Source organism: Lissotriton helveticus, chromosome 9 (genome assembly GCF_964261635.1).
Source record: "Lissotriton helveticus chromosome 9, aLisHel1.1, whole genome shotgun sequence".
In the NCBI taxonomy this organism is placed as follows: domain Eukaryota; kingdom Metazoa; phylum Chordata; class Amphibia; order Caudata; family Salamandridae; genus Lissotriton; species Lissotriton helveticus.
The window spans coordinates 1,053,159,843-1,053,176,295 of record NC_136070.1 but is presented as its reverse complement, the minus strand read 5'-3'; the positions used below and the strand labels follow the sequence as shown (position 1 = coordinate 1,053,176,295).

Here is a 16,453-nt window from a genome sequence, read left to right as displayed (position 1 = left end):
CGTTTTCCGAGACTACCAAGACATCGTCTGCATAAGGCGAAATCTTCACCGTGAGATCTCCAAAACAGATGCCCCTAATTAGCTCGTTATTCCGGAGTGAGTAAAGAAATGGTTCAATTGCCAATAGAAAAAAGGAAGGAGAGAGGGGGCAACCCTGTCTCATCCCTTGTTTCAATTCGAACGGGTCTGATATTTACCCACCCTCTCACTCTCGCCGACGGGTTAGAGTATAAGGCCATCACCATATGAATATAGTCAGTCCCTAGGTTGAATTTCCGCAAAGTGGCTTCTAAGTAGGCCCAGTCGACCTTGTCAAAGGCCTACTTGGCGTCTAATGTCACTGCCACCGTATGGGATGAAATGAGTTTTGCTTTCTCTAGTATGTGAGCTAATGTTCTTGTGTTATCACTGGATAATCTGTTTTTGAGGACTCCTACATGAGATGGATGTATGAGCTGCGGTAGGACCTTTTGGATTCTTTTGGCCAAAATCATGGCGTAGATCTTACAATCAAGGTTGGATAAAGATATCAGCCTGTAATTCTTCGGAGACGTCGGGTCTATCCCTTCTTTAGGGAGTACCGCAATGATTGCTTCAGCTGTCCTTGAGAGGTTCTGTCAATGAAGGGGAGAAGTTCTTGCAGAACAAGGCGCTGAAACAGTCAGGGCCCGGCGCTTTTCCGGTTTTAAGAGATTTTATGGCTTGGGTAATTTCTTCAGAGGATATGGGCTTATTGAGCTCGACCTGGTCTTCCGTCGAGAGAGAAGGAAGTTTACTCTTGTCTAAATATGTCTGCAGTTTAGAGCCATTGATCTCTAGGTTTTTGCTATATAAAATATCACTATATTTTAATGCGTAACTACAACTAAAAGCATGGAGGTGATTCTATTATGTTCTTAATTGAATGAGGATGTGGGACCAACATTCTTTGCTCCTATCACCAGACTTACCACTCCTATGTCAGGTATTAGAAAGAGAAAGGAATGGTGTTGTGGTTTACCTCCTGTTGTTTTTTCAATGCTTTTGAGAAGGTGAATATTCTAATCATATACACGCTCCTTAATCTAAAAATATTTCTAAAAGTTGCTGTTTTATGTACATACTTTGCAGTGATCAGTTTTAAATTGACTGGTGCCACCCCAATGTTATATGCATATTGAGAGTATATTTCAGTATTACTAGAATGTGTTAACATATAATGAATTACAATGTCAATATGATAAGAGGCAGAATTCTGGCAAAATAATAGGCAAGTCTGTGCTTCTGCATCAAAGTAAAACATTACAACATGCAATAAGTTAGCCTTTTTTTAAGGAGATTCACACTAAAAATGTAGCTATTATATTTGCTGAACATTGAAATAAAGTAAAAGTACACTTACCGTTGTGAATGAACTGTATAGATAGTATATGGCCCAAGCAATGATCACAATATAGTAAATATTTAGCCAAAAGGCCAACACAGCAGCGGCTAGTCCTACACCTATTGAAAAGGAAACACAATAAAATGTTGTTGTTTTTTAAATTCGCAAACAGACATCACTAACAATTTGGACTCGTTTTTGCAGCTAGAAAGAGCACTGTATATAACACCCCCTAACACCCTTTATTTTCAACTCAGTGGTATGAAACCTAAAAACAACTGTTGTCTCAAAATATTAATTGATTTTCTATCACTTCTTAACCCTGCCCTTGGACCTTAAACTGAAATAACCACTACAGCCCACCATGCACCACTTCTCAACCCTATTTTGCTCTTTACAAACGATTCCTAAGCTTTGGTTTTCAGTCTTTTTAGATGAAAGACGAGTACACTTTTCAATCTCAACTATTTTTTGGAAAATGATCACTTTTCTCTTTACATATTCACGATTTAAGTTGAAAGTAACTACCTTTGAATCTTTGTATTACTTTTGCAGGTTCGAATACTGTGAAATGCTCAAAAAATGCACAAAGTCACACCATTTGGCAACAATGAGTTTGTTCGAAAGCTTTAAGGGCAACCCCTTTTCACTTTCTACTACCATCAGTCTGGTTTCAGGCGGTTTTGCAACCATTGTAAATCTTTGCTTTCGAATGAGCAAGCAGCCACTACTTCAGTTCCTAGGGCAGTAGAAAGGTGGGATTTATACACCTTCACCGTTGGTGCATGAGTTGGAAACTAATTGACTTTGTGTCTGCTATGGATGGCACGAAGCCCTTTTCGGCTGTGTACTGATTGCTTCTTCCAGGCAATTTCAACATTTTTCTGAAGGACACTTGCTTTTTGAAGCAGGAAAAGACATGTCTTGGATACTGTGGCAGACGTTTTAGCATTATTCCTTGATTCTGGCTCACTCTTAAAACTATATATTTTTAGACATTATTCTTGGAACCCACTTCTTTGAAATACACTGTTGGGCTCCATTTTCCAAACAGTGTCTTGGTCAGGGCTACCCTAGCCATAGCTGGCATCGGGCGTTTTCCCGGGAGGCTGGAAAGACTGGGCCGGTTTGGCAGCAGTGGGGACTGTTGTTTTGTTACTGGTGGCCAGTTTTGCAGCAGTGCTGCAATATCGGCGCCCCCAGTAAAAAAAAGCAGCAGTGCTTCACACTTGTAGATCCCCAACCCCCTCTCCTCTCGGGGGCTGGGCCTTCAAAAATTAGCAGGGCTGCTTTGGGTTGCCGGTCTGGCCCTGGCGGGCACAACTTTCCTAGAAAAGCAAGGTAGCTCCTTTCGCTCAGGTGCTATACACCACTCTGACTACTTGATGACAGATTTTGGCTCTTGTGCGTATGGACCTTAGGTACTCCTCAGTGACATGTCCCAAAAAGGACATAACACATCATCCAATATTTGCTGTCTTGTACAGAGGCGCTGCGATCCAGGAATGAGACATAAAACTTCTTCTCTTAAGCGCCTTTTTATGTGGTTGATCTTGGTGTGTAATTATATAAATATGCACAAATATGTAAACGCTACACAAAGGAATGCACAGTTGATCTGAAAAACAAATATTTCAATTATTTCAGTCAAATCATGTTTCTGTACCCTCCACTGAATCAAAGATGAAGCTGGAGGGCCCAAAGCATGGAACATTGGAAAGAAAGTTCAATCAATCAATCAGGGGGTTTTAAGCGCGTGCGGGTCTCAAGTCGCTGGGGGCATCTCCGGTTGGTTGAAGACCCGGTCAGTTGAAGAGCCAGGTCTTGAGGCTCTTACTGAAGATGTGCAAGGTGGGGCTAGGTCTGATGTCTATCAGGAGCTCGTTTCAGGTCTTGGCCGCAATGTAGGAGAAGGATTTTCCATTCATTCTTGCTCTGCGGATGTGCAGGGTTATGGCAAGGGTGAGGCTGGCAGATCAGTGGTTCCACTTGGGTACGTGGAAGGAGATTCTGTCACTAAGATTTCAGGGTCCGGTGTAGGCATTTGTAGGCATGGGTGAGTATCTTGAAAGCTGCTCTTTTTCTGATGGGAGCCAGTGGAGGCTGTGCAGGTGTTGGGAGATGTGTTCGTGTGGAGGGATTCAGAGGATCATTCATTCTGGCTGCGGTGTTCTGTATGGTCTGGAGTTTGTGGAGCAAAGATTATGTTTACCCCGACATAGAGGGCATTTCCGTAGTCCAGTCTGCTGGTTATAAGAGCGTGGGTGATGGTGTTCCATGATTCCAGGGGACCTATTTGAAGATCTTATGGAGGATGGGGAGGGAGTTGAAGCAGGTGGAGGCGACAGTGTTGACCTGTCAGCTCATAGAAAGAGAGGAGTCGAGTACGATTCTGAGGTTATGGGTCTGGTCATTGGGGTGGGGGGCTGCCAAGGGCAGGGGACCAACAGGTGTTGTCCCATGCAGAGGTGGAGGGTCCAAGGGCAAGGACCTCTGTCTTCTCTGAGTTTAGCTTTAGGCAGCTGCGTCTCATCCAGGAAGCAACGTCCTTCATTCCTTCTTAGAAGTTGAGCCTGGTGGTGAGGGGATCCTTGGTGAGGGAGAGGATGAGCTGGGTGTGGTAAGCATAGGATACTATGCTGAGTCCATGCTGTCTGACAATGGTGGCGAGGGAGGCCATGTAGATGTTGAAGAGCGTAGGGCTGAGCGACGATCCTTGGGGTACTCAATAGTTACTCTCTATGGGTTCAGAGAGGAAGGGTGTGAGTCTGATTCTTTCGGTTCTACCGGCGAGGAAGGAGCAGAGCCAGTCGAGGTTGGTTCCCTGTATGCCGGCTTTGTGGAGTCTGGCAGTGAGTGTGCAGTGGAAAACGGTGTTGAAGGCTGCAGAGAGGTCGAGAAGGAAAAGGGCTGTGGTGTGTCCTTGGTCAAGGAGGGTGAGGATGTCGTCTGTGGTTGCGAATAGGGCAGTCTCAGTGCTGTGGTGGCTGCGTAATCCGGATTGGGGGGGTCGAGGAAGGAGTTATCTTTGATAAATGTAATTAGTTGGATGTTGACAGTCTTCTCTTTGACTTTGGCCATGAAGAGGAGGAGGGAGATGGGTTGATAGTTCTTGAGGTTTGTGGGATATACTGAGGGCTTCTTGAGTAGGGGTCTGACTTCCACGTGTTTCCAGTCATCGGGAAAGATGCCGGTCTCAAAGGTGGCATTAATGGTGTGTCTTAGTTCCGGTGCGATGGCAGCGGTGGCTCTGTGGAAGATGTGTGGGGTCAGGGGTCCATGGGGGCTCCTGAGTGGATGGCTTTCATGGTCGATGTGGTGTTTTCGGTGGTGACTGGGGTCTAGGAGGAGATGTTGGGCTGGCTAGCATTGCTGGAGGCGGTAGTGATGTTGGCGTCCGGTGTCTGGCCATTGAAGTTGTCGTAGGGGCCCTTGATTTCCAGATAGAAGTAGGAGCAGAGGTCCTGGGAGGGGGTGATGTCTGTGTTTTCACTGGAGGGTTTGGTGAATTTATGGATGATGCTGAAGAGTTCCTTTGAGTTGCTGGAGTTGGCAAGGATCTTGTTGTTGATGAATGTCCTTTTTGTGGATCTGATGCGTGGGGGTATTCCGTCATGGCGTTCTTGAAGGTGCTGCGGTCTTCCAGGGAATTGCTTTTTCTCCAGTTCTTCATGAGGCATCTGCAGGTGCCTCTGGATTCTTGGTGGTCGGCGGTGAACCAGGTGGCTTTTCTGGGGCGATGTCTGTCGGTGTTACGTAGGGGTGCGAGATCGTCTGCGCAGTTGGTGATCCATCTGTGGAGTTCTTTGGCTGTGAGGTTGGCTTCAGGCAAGGTGGTGGGTGCGGGTGGAGGTGAGCTGCTCCTTAGTGACCTTGCTCCAGTTCCTTCATGGAGGGTGGGGTGCAGGTTTGGGTGCGGTGGGTTTGTCGACGTGGAAGTGTACTCAGCAGTGGTCTGTCCAGGGGCAAAGGGAAGTGTGGCTGAAGTGGGTGTTGTTAACTCCTACGAAGATGGGGTCGAGGATGTGTCCTGCCTTGTGGGTGGGGCCACCATTAAGTAGAGAAGAGCGGAGGGAGGCACAGCTGGGAGGCAAGAGTGGGAAGCAGCATGGGGGAGGGGCTGCGGGAACAGCAGCGTTGGGAAAGGGAAAAACAGGCAGAAAACAGAGAGAGATAAGGCAACAAGGAATAAAGACCGGAAAAACAGGCACAATAATAAAGACAGAAAACAGAATAGACAGAAAAATGACAAACAAAACGGCCGCAATACAACACAGACAGAAGTGGTACCAGCAGAAGAGCAAGGCTCTCCCATTGGACCAACAGGGATGAGGCGCAGGCAGGAGCCTGCAGGTGGAGAAGGGCCTCGAACACCTACCTGACCAAGCAGTGCACAGTGCACAGAGCACAGTGCACGGATCAGTGGCACTTGACAGCGGCGCTGCGGGTGGAGAGAGAAGGTCCCTGACCAGGAGGTGCCCAAAAGCATTACACGTAATGTCAGCTTTGCTATTTTTAGTTTATAAGGGCAACAGTGCATCACCGCAAAATCCACAATAATTTCCTACTTTGAAGCGTCAGTTTAAATGAGCTCCTGATGTGCAACTAAATCTGTAAACAAACACTTGCTAATGTTTTACCGTTTTCGTACCGAAACAGCAATTCAATGCAGCCATCAAAAGTTTGATCACATTTTCTGTGTTTGTTAGTGATCTTAGGACCTGTATTCTTACACATAAACAAAACTCAAACGGGAGCAAGAGTGACACTAAATGTGTGTGTATCATGCTATACAGCGCTGCACGTATCACCAAAAGGTATATGCAGCACAATAAAAATAAGGAAAGGCATTTTTCACCTGCACTTATGTGAATACATACACTTTGAGCTCCACTGATGGTTTTGAAACCCGTTTACAATTCTAATTTGTAATTTTTAAGTGAGATATAAATCTTTTCCTGAAATAAAAACTACTTCTTGGCCAGAAGTAATGGCAGAAAAACACAGTGAAAGGCCCCTTGAACCTCGAGAAATGGGCAAAAGGAAGAAAAAAGCGATTTAATATCTTCGTGCTCCCCAGTGACCATTATTCCCTCAGCGAGTTCAAGGAGGGATAAATGTAGCTCTAGACCATTTGTCCAGTCAATTGCTTGGTTCATCTAGGATTTGACTGTACCTCTTTCCATCGTTCTTCTGTTAACACATTTCTACACCTAAAATGTATTTAACTGTGTTCTTCATCAGGACAGAGGGCTTCCAGTAGGGTGTTTTTTAAATAATTCCTTTTGCTCTGTGCCTAACACTACAGACTTCTGGATTATTTTGCTTGCTACAGCCTCGTGTTAGTTGGCATCAGATGTGCTGGTGCAGTGTATTGTACTCTGTGGTAGAAGTAGACACTGGTAGCCAAGTAGATGTAACATGTGCCTTTAATCTATAGTCGGTTCAAATACATCCAGATGGTTGGTAAGTACAACAAACTGGTAGTCCAGGTAACAGGTGAAGTATAAGTAGATTAACCAGTAGTCAATCCATTAGTTCCAGATAGTAGCAAACCCCTTGTACTAGTTAACCCCACCAGGAGCAGCCTGCCTGCTGCTCAGCCCCCTCTCTCTAACTGTCATTCCTCACTCACACAGACACCCAACATTCCATGCATCCCTGCATTCCCAACATTCTACGGTAAACATGCACATTGGCTGAGCAGCAGGAAGAAAGGATGAAGTGTGGAAAATAGAATAACTATGCAGGGCATAACACATCCTTTTCATTTTAAAAGAAAACAAAATATAACAATACTGCAAAAGAAGAACTATACACAGAAATGTACAAATGCAAGAAATAGTTCAAAGCCCAAGGATGTGAAATAAAGTAAACACCACGGGAGGGTCAGAGCTATTTTTAACAGAGAGAATGGATGCCTTACAAACATCAATGGAGTAAAATAACCCATCCTCTCCCAGTTAATATAATGAAGAAAGTTCCTTTTAAATTGCAGAGGGTAAAAACAAACCCGCAACTACAATCCCTTTTGAAAGGGAACAAATCAATAGACAAGATTCCTCACGTAAGGAAACTAACATTTGCTGTGAAAGAGGAGCTAAAAACCAAACTTCCACGCCTCATATGAGGTACTAACACTAGGGACTGAGACCTATAAAGTCCAGTAAGACTTTATCCATGAATATGGGACCATACAATATGTAAATACACCCTGTGTAGGGGAACTGTACCCATACACCCAAGACCCACTCAGTGTAAGGGTTACATGCAATGTAGATTGGAGAAATCCCCAAAACATACCCCTACGCAGGGGTGGGTATCATGAGCTCATATGTGAAGTATAAATAGATTAACCAGTAGTCAAGCCATTAGTTCCAGGTAGTAGCAACCCTCTTGTAGTAGCAAACCCCACCAGGAGCAGCCTGCCTGCTGCTCAGCCCCTCTCTCTCTAATTGTCATTCCTCACTCACACAGGCACCCAACATTCCATGCATCACTGCATTCCCAATATTCTACGGTAAACATGCACATTGGCTGAGCAGCAGGAAGAAAGGATGAAGTGTGGAAAATAGAAGAACTATGCAGGGCATAACACAGTGTGTGTTCTTTACTTCAGATGTGTGATTGGCAATGCCTGGAACCCTGCCTTTAAACCCAGGTACGCTTGCAGCAAGCAATGTACTGAAAGCCTAGAGTAAGTCCCCTTGCCATGCCCTCCGACTGCACTATGCCTAGTCACACAGCACAGCTCTATCGTTACCGTTAATAAAACTTTGTACATCACTTATTTTCCTTTTTATCTGCACAGCTGATGGACTAGTACAATTCTAGAGAGCAGTACTTCAATCAATCAATCATCAATCATGCCATTTGTATAGCGCACTACTCACCCGGGAGGGTCTCAAGGCGCTTGGGGGGAGGGGTATGCTACTGCTCGAACAGCCAGGTCTTGAGTTGTTTCCTGAAGGCGAGATGGTCCTGGGTCAGCCGAAGGTGGATGGGGAGGGAGTTCCAAGTCTTGGCAGCCAGGTAAGAGAAGGATCTTCCTCCGGCGGTGGCTCTTTGGATGCGTGGTACGGCTGCGAGGGTGAGGCTGGTGGACCGTAGCTGGCGGGTGGGCGTGTAGAAGGTCAGGCGGTCGTTGAGGTACTTGGGGCCCAGGTCGTGGAGAGACTTGTGTGCGTGGGTGAGGAGCCGGAACGTGATCCTCTTGTCGACGGGGAGCCAGTGCAGGTTCCTCAGGTGGCTGGAGATGTGGCTGTGTCGGGGGACATCCAGGATGAGTCGGGCGGAGGCGTTCTGGATGCGCTGGAGTCTTTTCTGTAGCTTGGCTGTGGTTCCGGCGTAGAGGGCGTTTCCTTAGTCCAGTTGGCTGGTGACGAGTGCCTGGGTGACAGTCTTCCTGGTCTCGGTCGGGATCCAGCGGAAGATCTTGCGAAGCATACGCAGGGTGTTGAAGCACGATGAGGAGACGGCGTTGACTTGTCTGGTCATCGAGAGGGAGGGGTCCAGGATGAAGCCCAGGTTGCGTGCGTGGTCGGTTGGCTTGGGTGCGGTGCCCAGGGCTGGGGGCCACCAGGAGTCGTCCCAGGCGGAGGGCGAAGATCCCAGGATGAGGACTTCCGTCTTGTCCGAGTTCAGTTTCAGGCAGCTGTCCTTCATCCACTCGGCGACGTCTTTCATCCCTTCGTGTAGGCAGGTTCTGGCGGTGTCGGGGTCTCTGGTGAGGGAGAGGATCAGCTGGGTGTCATCGGCGTAAGAGATGATGTTGAGGTTGTGAGATGGCTGCGAGAGGTTTCATGTAGATGTTGAAGAGGGTGGGGCTGAGTGAAGATCCTTGCGGGACGCCGCAGATGACTTCGGTGGCCTCGGAGCGAAACGGGGGAGGCGGACTCTTTGTGTTCTTCCGGCGAGGAACGAGATGATCCCCTCCAGTGCCTTCTCTTGGATACCGATGTTGCTGAGGCACTGGACTAGGGTGCGGTGGCAGACCGTGTCGAACGCAGAGGAGAGGTCCAGGAAGATGAGGGCCACTGTTTCCCCCTTGTCGAGCAGGGTCCGGATGTCGTCGGTGGCTGCGATGAGGGCGGTCTCGGTACTGTGGTTGGCTCTGAAGCCGGACTGCGAGGGGTCGAGGGATCCGTTCGTCTCGAGGAAGGCGGTCAGCTGTCTGTTGACGATCTTCTCGATGACTTTAGCAGGAAAAGGGAGGAGCGAGATGGGGCGGAAGTTTTTGAGATCGGTGGGGTCCGCTGTAGGTTTCTTCAGGAGGGCGCTGATCTAGGCGTGCTTCCAGCTCTCCGGGAAGGTGGCGGTGTTGAAGGAGGCGTTGATGATGTTCCGGAGTTGGGGTGCGATGGTGGAGCCGGCCTTGTTGAAGACGTGGTGTGGGCAGGGGTCGGTCAGTGATCCGGAGTGGATGGTGTTAATCGTGCAGGCTGTGTCTTCGGTGGTCACCGTGGCCAGGTGCGAAGGGTGGCGGTGGGGGGCATTGGTTCGACGGTTGGGTGCGTGGGTGGGGCGCCGAAGCTGTTGTGGATGTCGGCGATCTTGCGGTGGAAGAACGAGGCGAGGGAGTCGCAGAGGTCTTGTGACGGAGTGATGTCGTTGGTGCCGGTGCTGGGGTTGGAGAACTCCTTGACGATAGTGAAGAGCTCTTTGCTGTCGTGGGCGTTGTTGTCCAGTCGTTCCTTCAGGGATTTCTTCTTGGTGGTGCGGATGAGCTGGTGGTGCTTGTGGGTAGCGTGTTTGAGGGCGGTCATGTTGTCGGTGGTCCGGTCGAGGAGCCAGGCTTTCTTGAGGGTGCGGCAGGTCTTCTTGGAGTCCTTGAGGTTGTCGGTGAACCAGGATGCCTTCTTGCTGCTGGGTCTGCTGGGAGGGTTCTTTAGTGGCGCGAGGTCGTCGGCGCAGGCGGTCAGCCACTGTGTGAAGTTGCGGGCTGCTTCGTTGGGGTCCGTTGTGTTGGCGGGTGGGCTCTGGCTGAGGGAGGTGGTGAGCTGGTCTGCGGTGATCTTGCTCCAATTCCTGTGAGGTACCTGTTGCGGGTGGTGGTGGGTCGTGGATCTTTTGAAGCTGAAGTGGACGCAGCTGTGGTCGGTCCAGTGGAGTCCGGTGGCGTGGCTGAAGGTGATGTACTTGCTGGAAGAGAAGACGGGATCAAGCGTGTGGCCGGCGTAGTGGGTGGGGGTGTTGACCAGTTGCTTGAGTCCTAGGTTGGTGAGGTTTTCCAGCAGGGCGGTGGTGTTGCGGTCCTTGTTGTTCTCCAGGTGGAAGTTGAGGTCCCCGAGGAGGATGTAGTCAGTGGAGGGGAGGGCGTGCGGGCTGATGAAGTCTGTGATGTCTTCGTTGAATTGTGTGCGTGGTCCCGGGGGTCTGTAGACGAGGGTGCCTCTGAGGGTCGTCTTAGGGTCGGTGTGAATCTGGAAGTGGAGATGTTCGGCTGCGGCGAAGGAGTCGTTGGTGTCGGTCGTGATGCGGATGGTGTTCCAGTGGACGATGGCGATGCCACCTCCGGTCTGGTTGATGCGGTCCCTCCTGATGATCTTGTACCCGTCCGGGATGGCGATGGCGATGTCGGGTGCAGAGGAGGCGTTCATCCAGGTTTCCGTGAGGAAGGCGACGTCCGGTGATGTAGCGTCGAGGAGGTTCCAGAGTTCCACGGCGTGTCTGTGGACGGAGCGGGTGTTGAGCAGGATGCACTTGAGGTGGTTGCTGCTGGTGTTTGTCTTGGCGGGTGCGGGGCAGGTTCGGAGGCAGGTGAACTTGCAGGTGCAGCAGGTGAAGGGTCCGTGGGTGCGTCTCGGGGTGGCTCGGCAGCAGGCGTGGGTCCGGCCGGCATTGAGTGCGTTGAGAGTGGCGGCATCGTAGGTCAGTCGGGTCGTCTTGCCTCGGCGGGGAGGGCCAGGGGTCCTGGCGCTGGGCGCGGGCCAGGCGCGGACGGGCGCTGACGGGCTTACCTTTGCCGCACCTTTGGCGCTCAATCGGTGCTCCCGCTGTGCGCGTCCGCTGCGCGGTCGCTCTGGGGGCGTCATAAGTAAGGAGCCGGGAGGGAGGAGCAGCTGGGTGGCGGGAGCGGGGCGGCGAATTGAATCACAGGGGGGCGGGGCCGCAGGGAGGCAGCGGCGGGAAATTTCAAGAAGCAGCGGGCAGCGGGAAATTCCCAGGAGCAGCGGGAAATTCCCAGGAGCAGCGGGCAGCGAGCGAAGGAATCTGCAGGCAGGAGGCGGCAAAGGCAGGCAGGAGGCGGCAGCAGTGAGTGGGGCGACCAAGCCCTGTGGAGGGCTGAGCGGTCACTTCAAGCACCAATGTAGGAAATTATGCCCAGATGTATGAAGCCATTTAGCATTTCTTAACAGGTCGAATTGCTATTTTGTCCCATCAAGAAATGCCAAATGGCCTTTTCAGTTGTTTAAAGGGCCAAAACCAGTCAAAATTTGCGATTTCTACACTAGAGAAATTACAAATTACAACTGCAATTTAGGAATCGCAAATAGGGATTACCTATTTGAAATTTCTAAAGCATAAATTCAAAGCATTTCCTAAATGCGAAATGGGCATTTAGGAAATGCAATTACCATTACATCAATTCGATGGTAACCATATGAAGAATAAAAAAATGCAATAAAAATGCATTAAAAATTAATTTTTTATTGTGACATGAAGTAAACATATACCCCAAGGGCATATATATGCACTTACATGTGCACTAGGAAATTGGTGGTGTATCCATGGGGGCCTAAAGCCCTGAGGAACCCCAGGCTTTGTATTTCTTGAATTACGATTTCCTATTAGGAAAACTCAATTTAGGGAATGCAAACCATTTTTCCATAGGCCAAAATGCAATTTCGTTTCCTATTTTTGAATCCTAATCTGTAGGAATCACTATTAGGTAATTGCTAATTTTGTATATATCCTTTTGCATTTCTTAAATAGCGATTCCTACCGAGTAGCTATTTAAGAAATGCAAATGGGAAGCTTAGTACATCTGACCCTTAGTGTCTAATATGTGAAGGATAGATAGTTGGTTGAAATGAAAACTTCGAGAAAAGTAACGTATTGAAAACCTCAAGAAAAGTAAGATAAGTGGCCTTTTATATTATGAAAGAGGGATGAATTTTGGGTACAATGGAAGAGAATGGTGCAAACGTCATATTGCTGAGAGTGTGCACTTGCATAGAATATAATATTTGATGACCTAAAACAATCTGTGCACTTGTAAATTTAATTTTTATTCTAATATTACTCTAACCCTATCTGTATTCAAATACACAATTTGATATGCCGAAAGTCATTCTGTAAATATATTTGTCTGTGTCATTTAAATGTCGCACTTGTAGAAAAAAAGGATACATTTTACAAAATGGTCTTTATATGTAAAACAATTATATGCTTAATAAAAGCAAAAAAATGCATAATCGAAATTGTACCTTTGAACATTGGAGCAAGCTTCCATACTCCCAGGCCTCCGATTGATGTGAACTGACCGAGGGAACATTCCAAGAGAAAAAGTGGCACTCCAGCAAAAAACAAAGTTAGAAAATATGGAATCAAAAATGCACCTAGAAGGAATACAAAAAGATGTGATGAAACAAAGCTCTTCAGAACAAGCGATTCAAATGCATAGCCTATTGATGGCTGTGCACTTAACAATTGGCTCACTTTGTGCACTCCTTCAGAACCATCAAATCTGTTCAAAACTACAGCAATATTAAATCAACCTCAATTGAAAGTAATACAAATTCACGGAAATGGAATACAGACCAGAGTCATGCAGACTTTATTCTCATGATATCAAATAATTTGAAGAGAATATACATTTAGATTTTACTTCTTCAGTGCAAGATACTATTATTGAAAGTTGCTTTACGAACACTTTCCAGGAACCTAGAGCCACATGTACGACAGAAAGATTTTGCGAGTTCCCAATTGCAACTTTTTGTGCCAGTATGTCTCATTCACATTGGGGGCTCATTATGATGGAGGATTTTCCGCATCCTCCGGGCCGGCGGAAGCCACCGCCGGCCCGGAGGATGCGGAAAATCCTCTGCGGACCCACCAGAGACCCACCGCCACATTAGGATGGCTGGTAGGTCCTGGTTTAGGTCCGCTGCTTTTCCGCCGCTGTTGGCTTACAACCGCGGCGGAAAAGGCCTGATATGGTGGCGGTGTCTCTCAGACACCGTCCACCATATTAGGATGTCTGTATTTCAATGCCTTTACACAGTGGCATGTCCGCCGTGCAAAGGCATACGGATTCTTGTTTGGGGCCCAGGGGTGAAGAGGGGGTGGGGGGTGCACATGGGGGGTACCTATGGTACCCCCCTGCATTTGCGTGCACAGAGCGGCAGGCACCACGCGGTGCCTGCCACTTTGTGCATGCAAATGCAAAGCGTGCATTTTTAACATTGCTGCGGGTGCAGCTTGAAGCCGAACCCGCCGCAATGTTAAAAATAGAGGACGTGACCGCCAGGGTGGCGGTCACATCCTAATTGCACAGGAGGGAACTCCGCAGGACATGCGGAGGTTCCCTCCTCCTCTATGGTCGCGGACGGACTCAAGTCCGTCCGCGATCATAATGTGCCCTTTAGTGTTTCCCAATGGGTCACAATTTTCCTGCCTCATCAATATTCATGAGGTAGGTGGCAATTTGCGACCCATTGGAATTGGCCTGTAATCACAGGAATGGTGGACTGCTGGGGTCAGAAGACCACCATGGCTGTGATTGCTTTTTAAATAAAGTAATTTATTTTTTAAACGCAGCCCATTTTCCTTAAAGGAAAATGGGATGCATTTAAAAAAGAAAAATGAAAAGTTTCCTTTTCATTTTTTGCAAGTCGGCGATAGCTTACCGATTCACAAAATAGGGTACGTACATGCCAAACAACTCTTTAGCAGATGCAAACAGCCAGATTATCCATTTGCGACTGCTAAAACGTGTTGTACATGGGGCCCCTAGACACTGTGACCAATTCTAATTGTTTTTGCTTACATAAGACAATTAGATGCTCCAAAAATTTGATGCAATCAAAAACCCATATTCTTCATCACATTATTTGGATTTTTTGAATTTGCCCAACTGTCATTGTACATTTAGGATTAAGAGACTGAAAGGTTCATGATAGGCTGCCATTCAGACGTAGGCAAAACCCCACAAATACAACATTCTTACATAGTCACATATCTCTCGATGATAGTTTCCCTCTTGCAAGGCACAACAAATGCATTGAGGCGAAAGGGAGAAGTTAAGACTTGAGAGTATAAGCAAGCATAAGGGATGATCCCACCTGGAGAAAACTACTTATGAGTACTTTTTGTGATGAGTCATATTTATTAAGATTTACAACTGTAGTAGATATCCCTGGGTTTGTTGTGAATCTCAATAAAGTAAGAAATCTACGCCAGAAAAGGGGAAATCCTGCAAGTGTAGATTTTCGACTTTTAAACTCAAAACTTTGAGAATCAGCACCTAGGATGTAAACAGGTTATTTGAAGATAACTTGTTAGGAAAATGTTGGGTTTTGGTGTGTGACTGGTAGTTTATACACACAACTGTAAGATAATAAAGTAGTTGTTAAGATTAATGTATAATTATAATTGTATGCATTATGCTTATGTGCATGGCAAATGTATAGCCTGAGAAGAAAAAGAAAATCTTTCTTTCTTTCTTTCTTTCTTTCTTTCTTTCTTTCTTGTAGATATAGAAATCTTAACTGTCACAAGTATGTAAATTCCAGAGTAACCAGCTGCAGGTCACTTGCAAGTATGTGTATATGTATATGGTATTTTGAAGGGACAAGCCTAGCCAAATGGCAGTGGAGCTCTGTACATGGTCAAAGACAAGCATAACGTCAACAAGGACTAGGAGAGGAAGCTAGGTTGTGGATGGTTAATGCATTGGGAAGTAGTGTTCTCTAAAAAGGCGAGCTTTCACCTTTACAAAATTGGACAAGCATTTCAGTGGACCTGATGGATATGGGGATGTTGTTCTAGATATTGCCTGCCTGGATGGAAAAGGTCTACTGTTTTGTGTTTTTCTTTCTTACACATCTTAGTCTGCAGTCTGATTGTGTCCTGGCTTTGGTTGTTCCAAGTACCACAAGAGATGATGAGCTTGTCTGGAAGATGAGCAAGGTTGCTGGTTGTAGTGGATGCAGCTAGTTTTGAAGAGGTTGTGTGCCAGCAAGGAGAGCCTATGAAGTAGCATCATAATAGCCGAAAAGACATCCTCTGGCATGTAGCATGACCATAAGGGGTGTAAGTGTGGAGTCTGATAGGTCATGGTCTAGGGCATTACCACCAACAAGTTGCGAAGTATGATAGCTGTAAAAGCAGTTGTGAAGTCGCATTCTGGAACAAAAGATTTGACTTTATTTAGTAATAAGAGCTGGTACCACACCGGCTTTGTTCTTTATGGCACTACATTCCTTGAGGGTGAGGTTGGTGTCTAGAGTGAATTCAAGTGGCTTGGCATTTTCTGAAAGTTGGGGTAAGTAGCCATCAAGGTTCATATAATGGAGCTAGAATTGTACTGTATCTTGTTTCTTGTTCTTGGAAAACAGCACGACTTCTGCCTTGGTTCGGTTGAGCTTTAGGTAGGCACTGAACATCCAGGCCTGAATGACATGCAAGCTCTGTTTTAATTCATTGGGTGTTTGAAGCAGAGCAGACTTCCAAATAGAGTTATGTGTCATATTGGTTAATCTGGAAACAGGTATAGTGAGTCTAGAATCATGTATCTCTATAAAAAGGTTGAAGATGACAGGAGAAAGTAGTGAATACTGGCAAACTTCTCAGGAGATTGGAATATTTGGTGACCTGAAGGTGCCCATGTGACCAAATTGGCATTGGTTGGAAAGGTAGGAAACGAATCAGTAAAGGACATTGCCAGTGATTCCCACTTCAGACTCCAGAGCATGTACGAGGGTTAGATGGCCAACTGTGTCAAAGGCAGCTGGGATGCCCAGCAATATCATGAGGCATGGGTCATTATCATTGTTGATCAAGAGGTCATCATCTATGATGTGTAAGGTAGCAGTCTCCTTGCTGCAGGGGGTTTTGAAGCCAGGACAGTAGTCATACAGGAGACCG

At 47.1% G+C, this 16,453-nt stretch overlaps 1 protein-coding gene across 1 annotated transcript in view; it reads right to left on the bottom strand.

Annotated features, from left to right (window-relative positions):
- The window catches only part of SLC6A1 (solute carrier family 6 member 1), a 598,500-nt gene that overhangs the window by 436,207 nt on the left and 145,840 nt on the right, over positions 1-16,453 (bottom strand). The window contains exons 3-4 of the mRNA XM_078661404.1: positions 12,793-12,924; positions 1,382-1,482 (exon numbers count right to left, since the gene is read on the bottom strand). Of these exons, the coding sequence (XP_078517530.1) occupies positions 1,382-1,482; positions 12,793-12,924 (233 nt within the window). The remainder of the gene's footprint in view (positions 1-1,381; positions 1,483-12,792; positions 12,925-16,453) is intronic.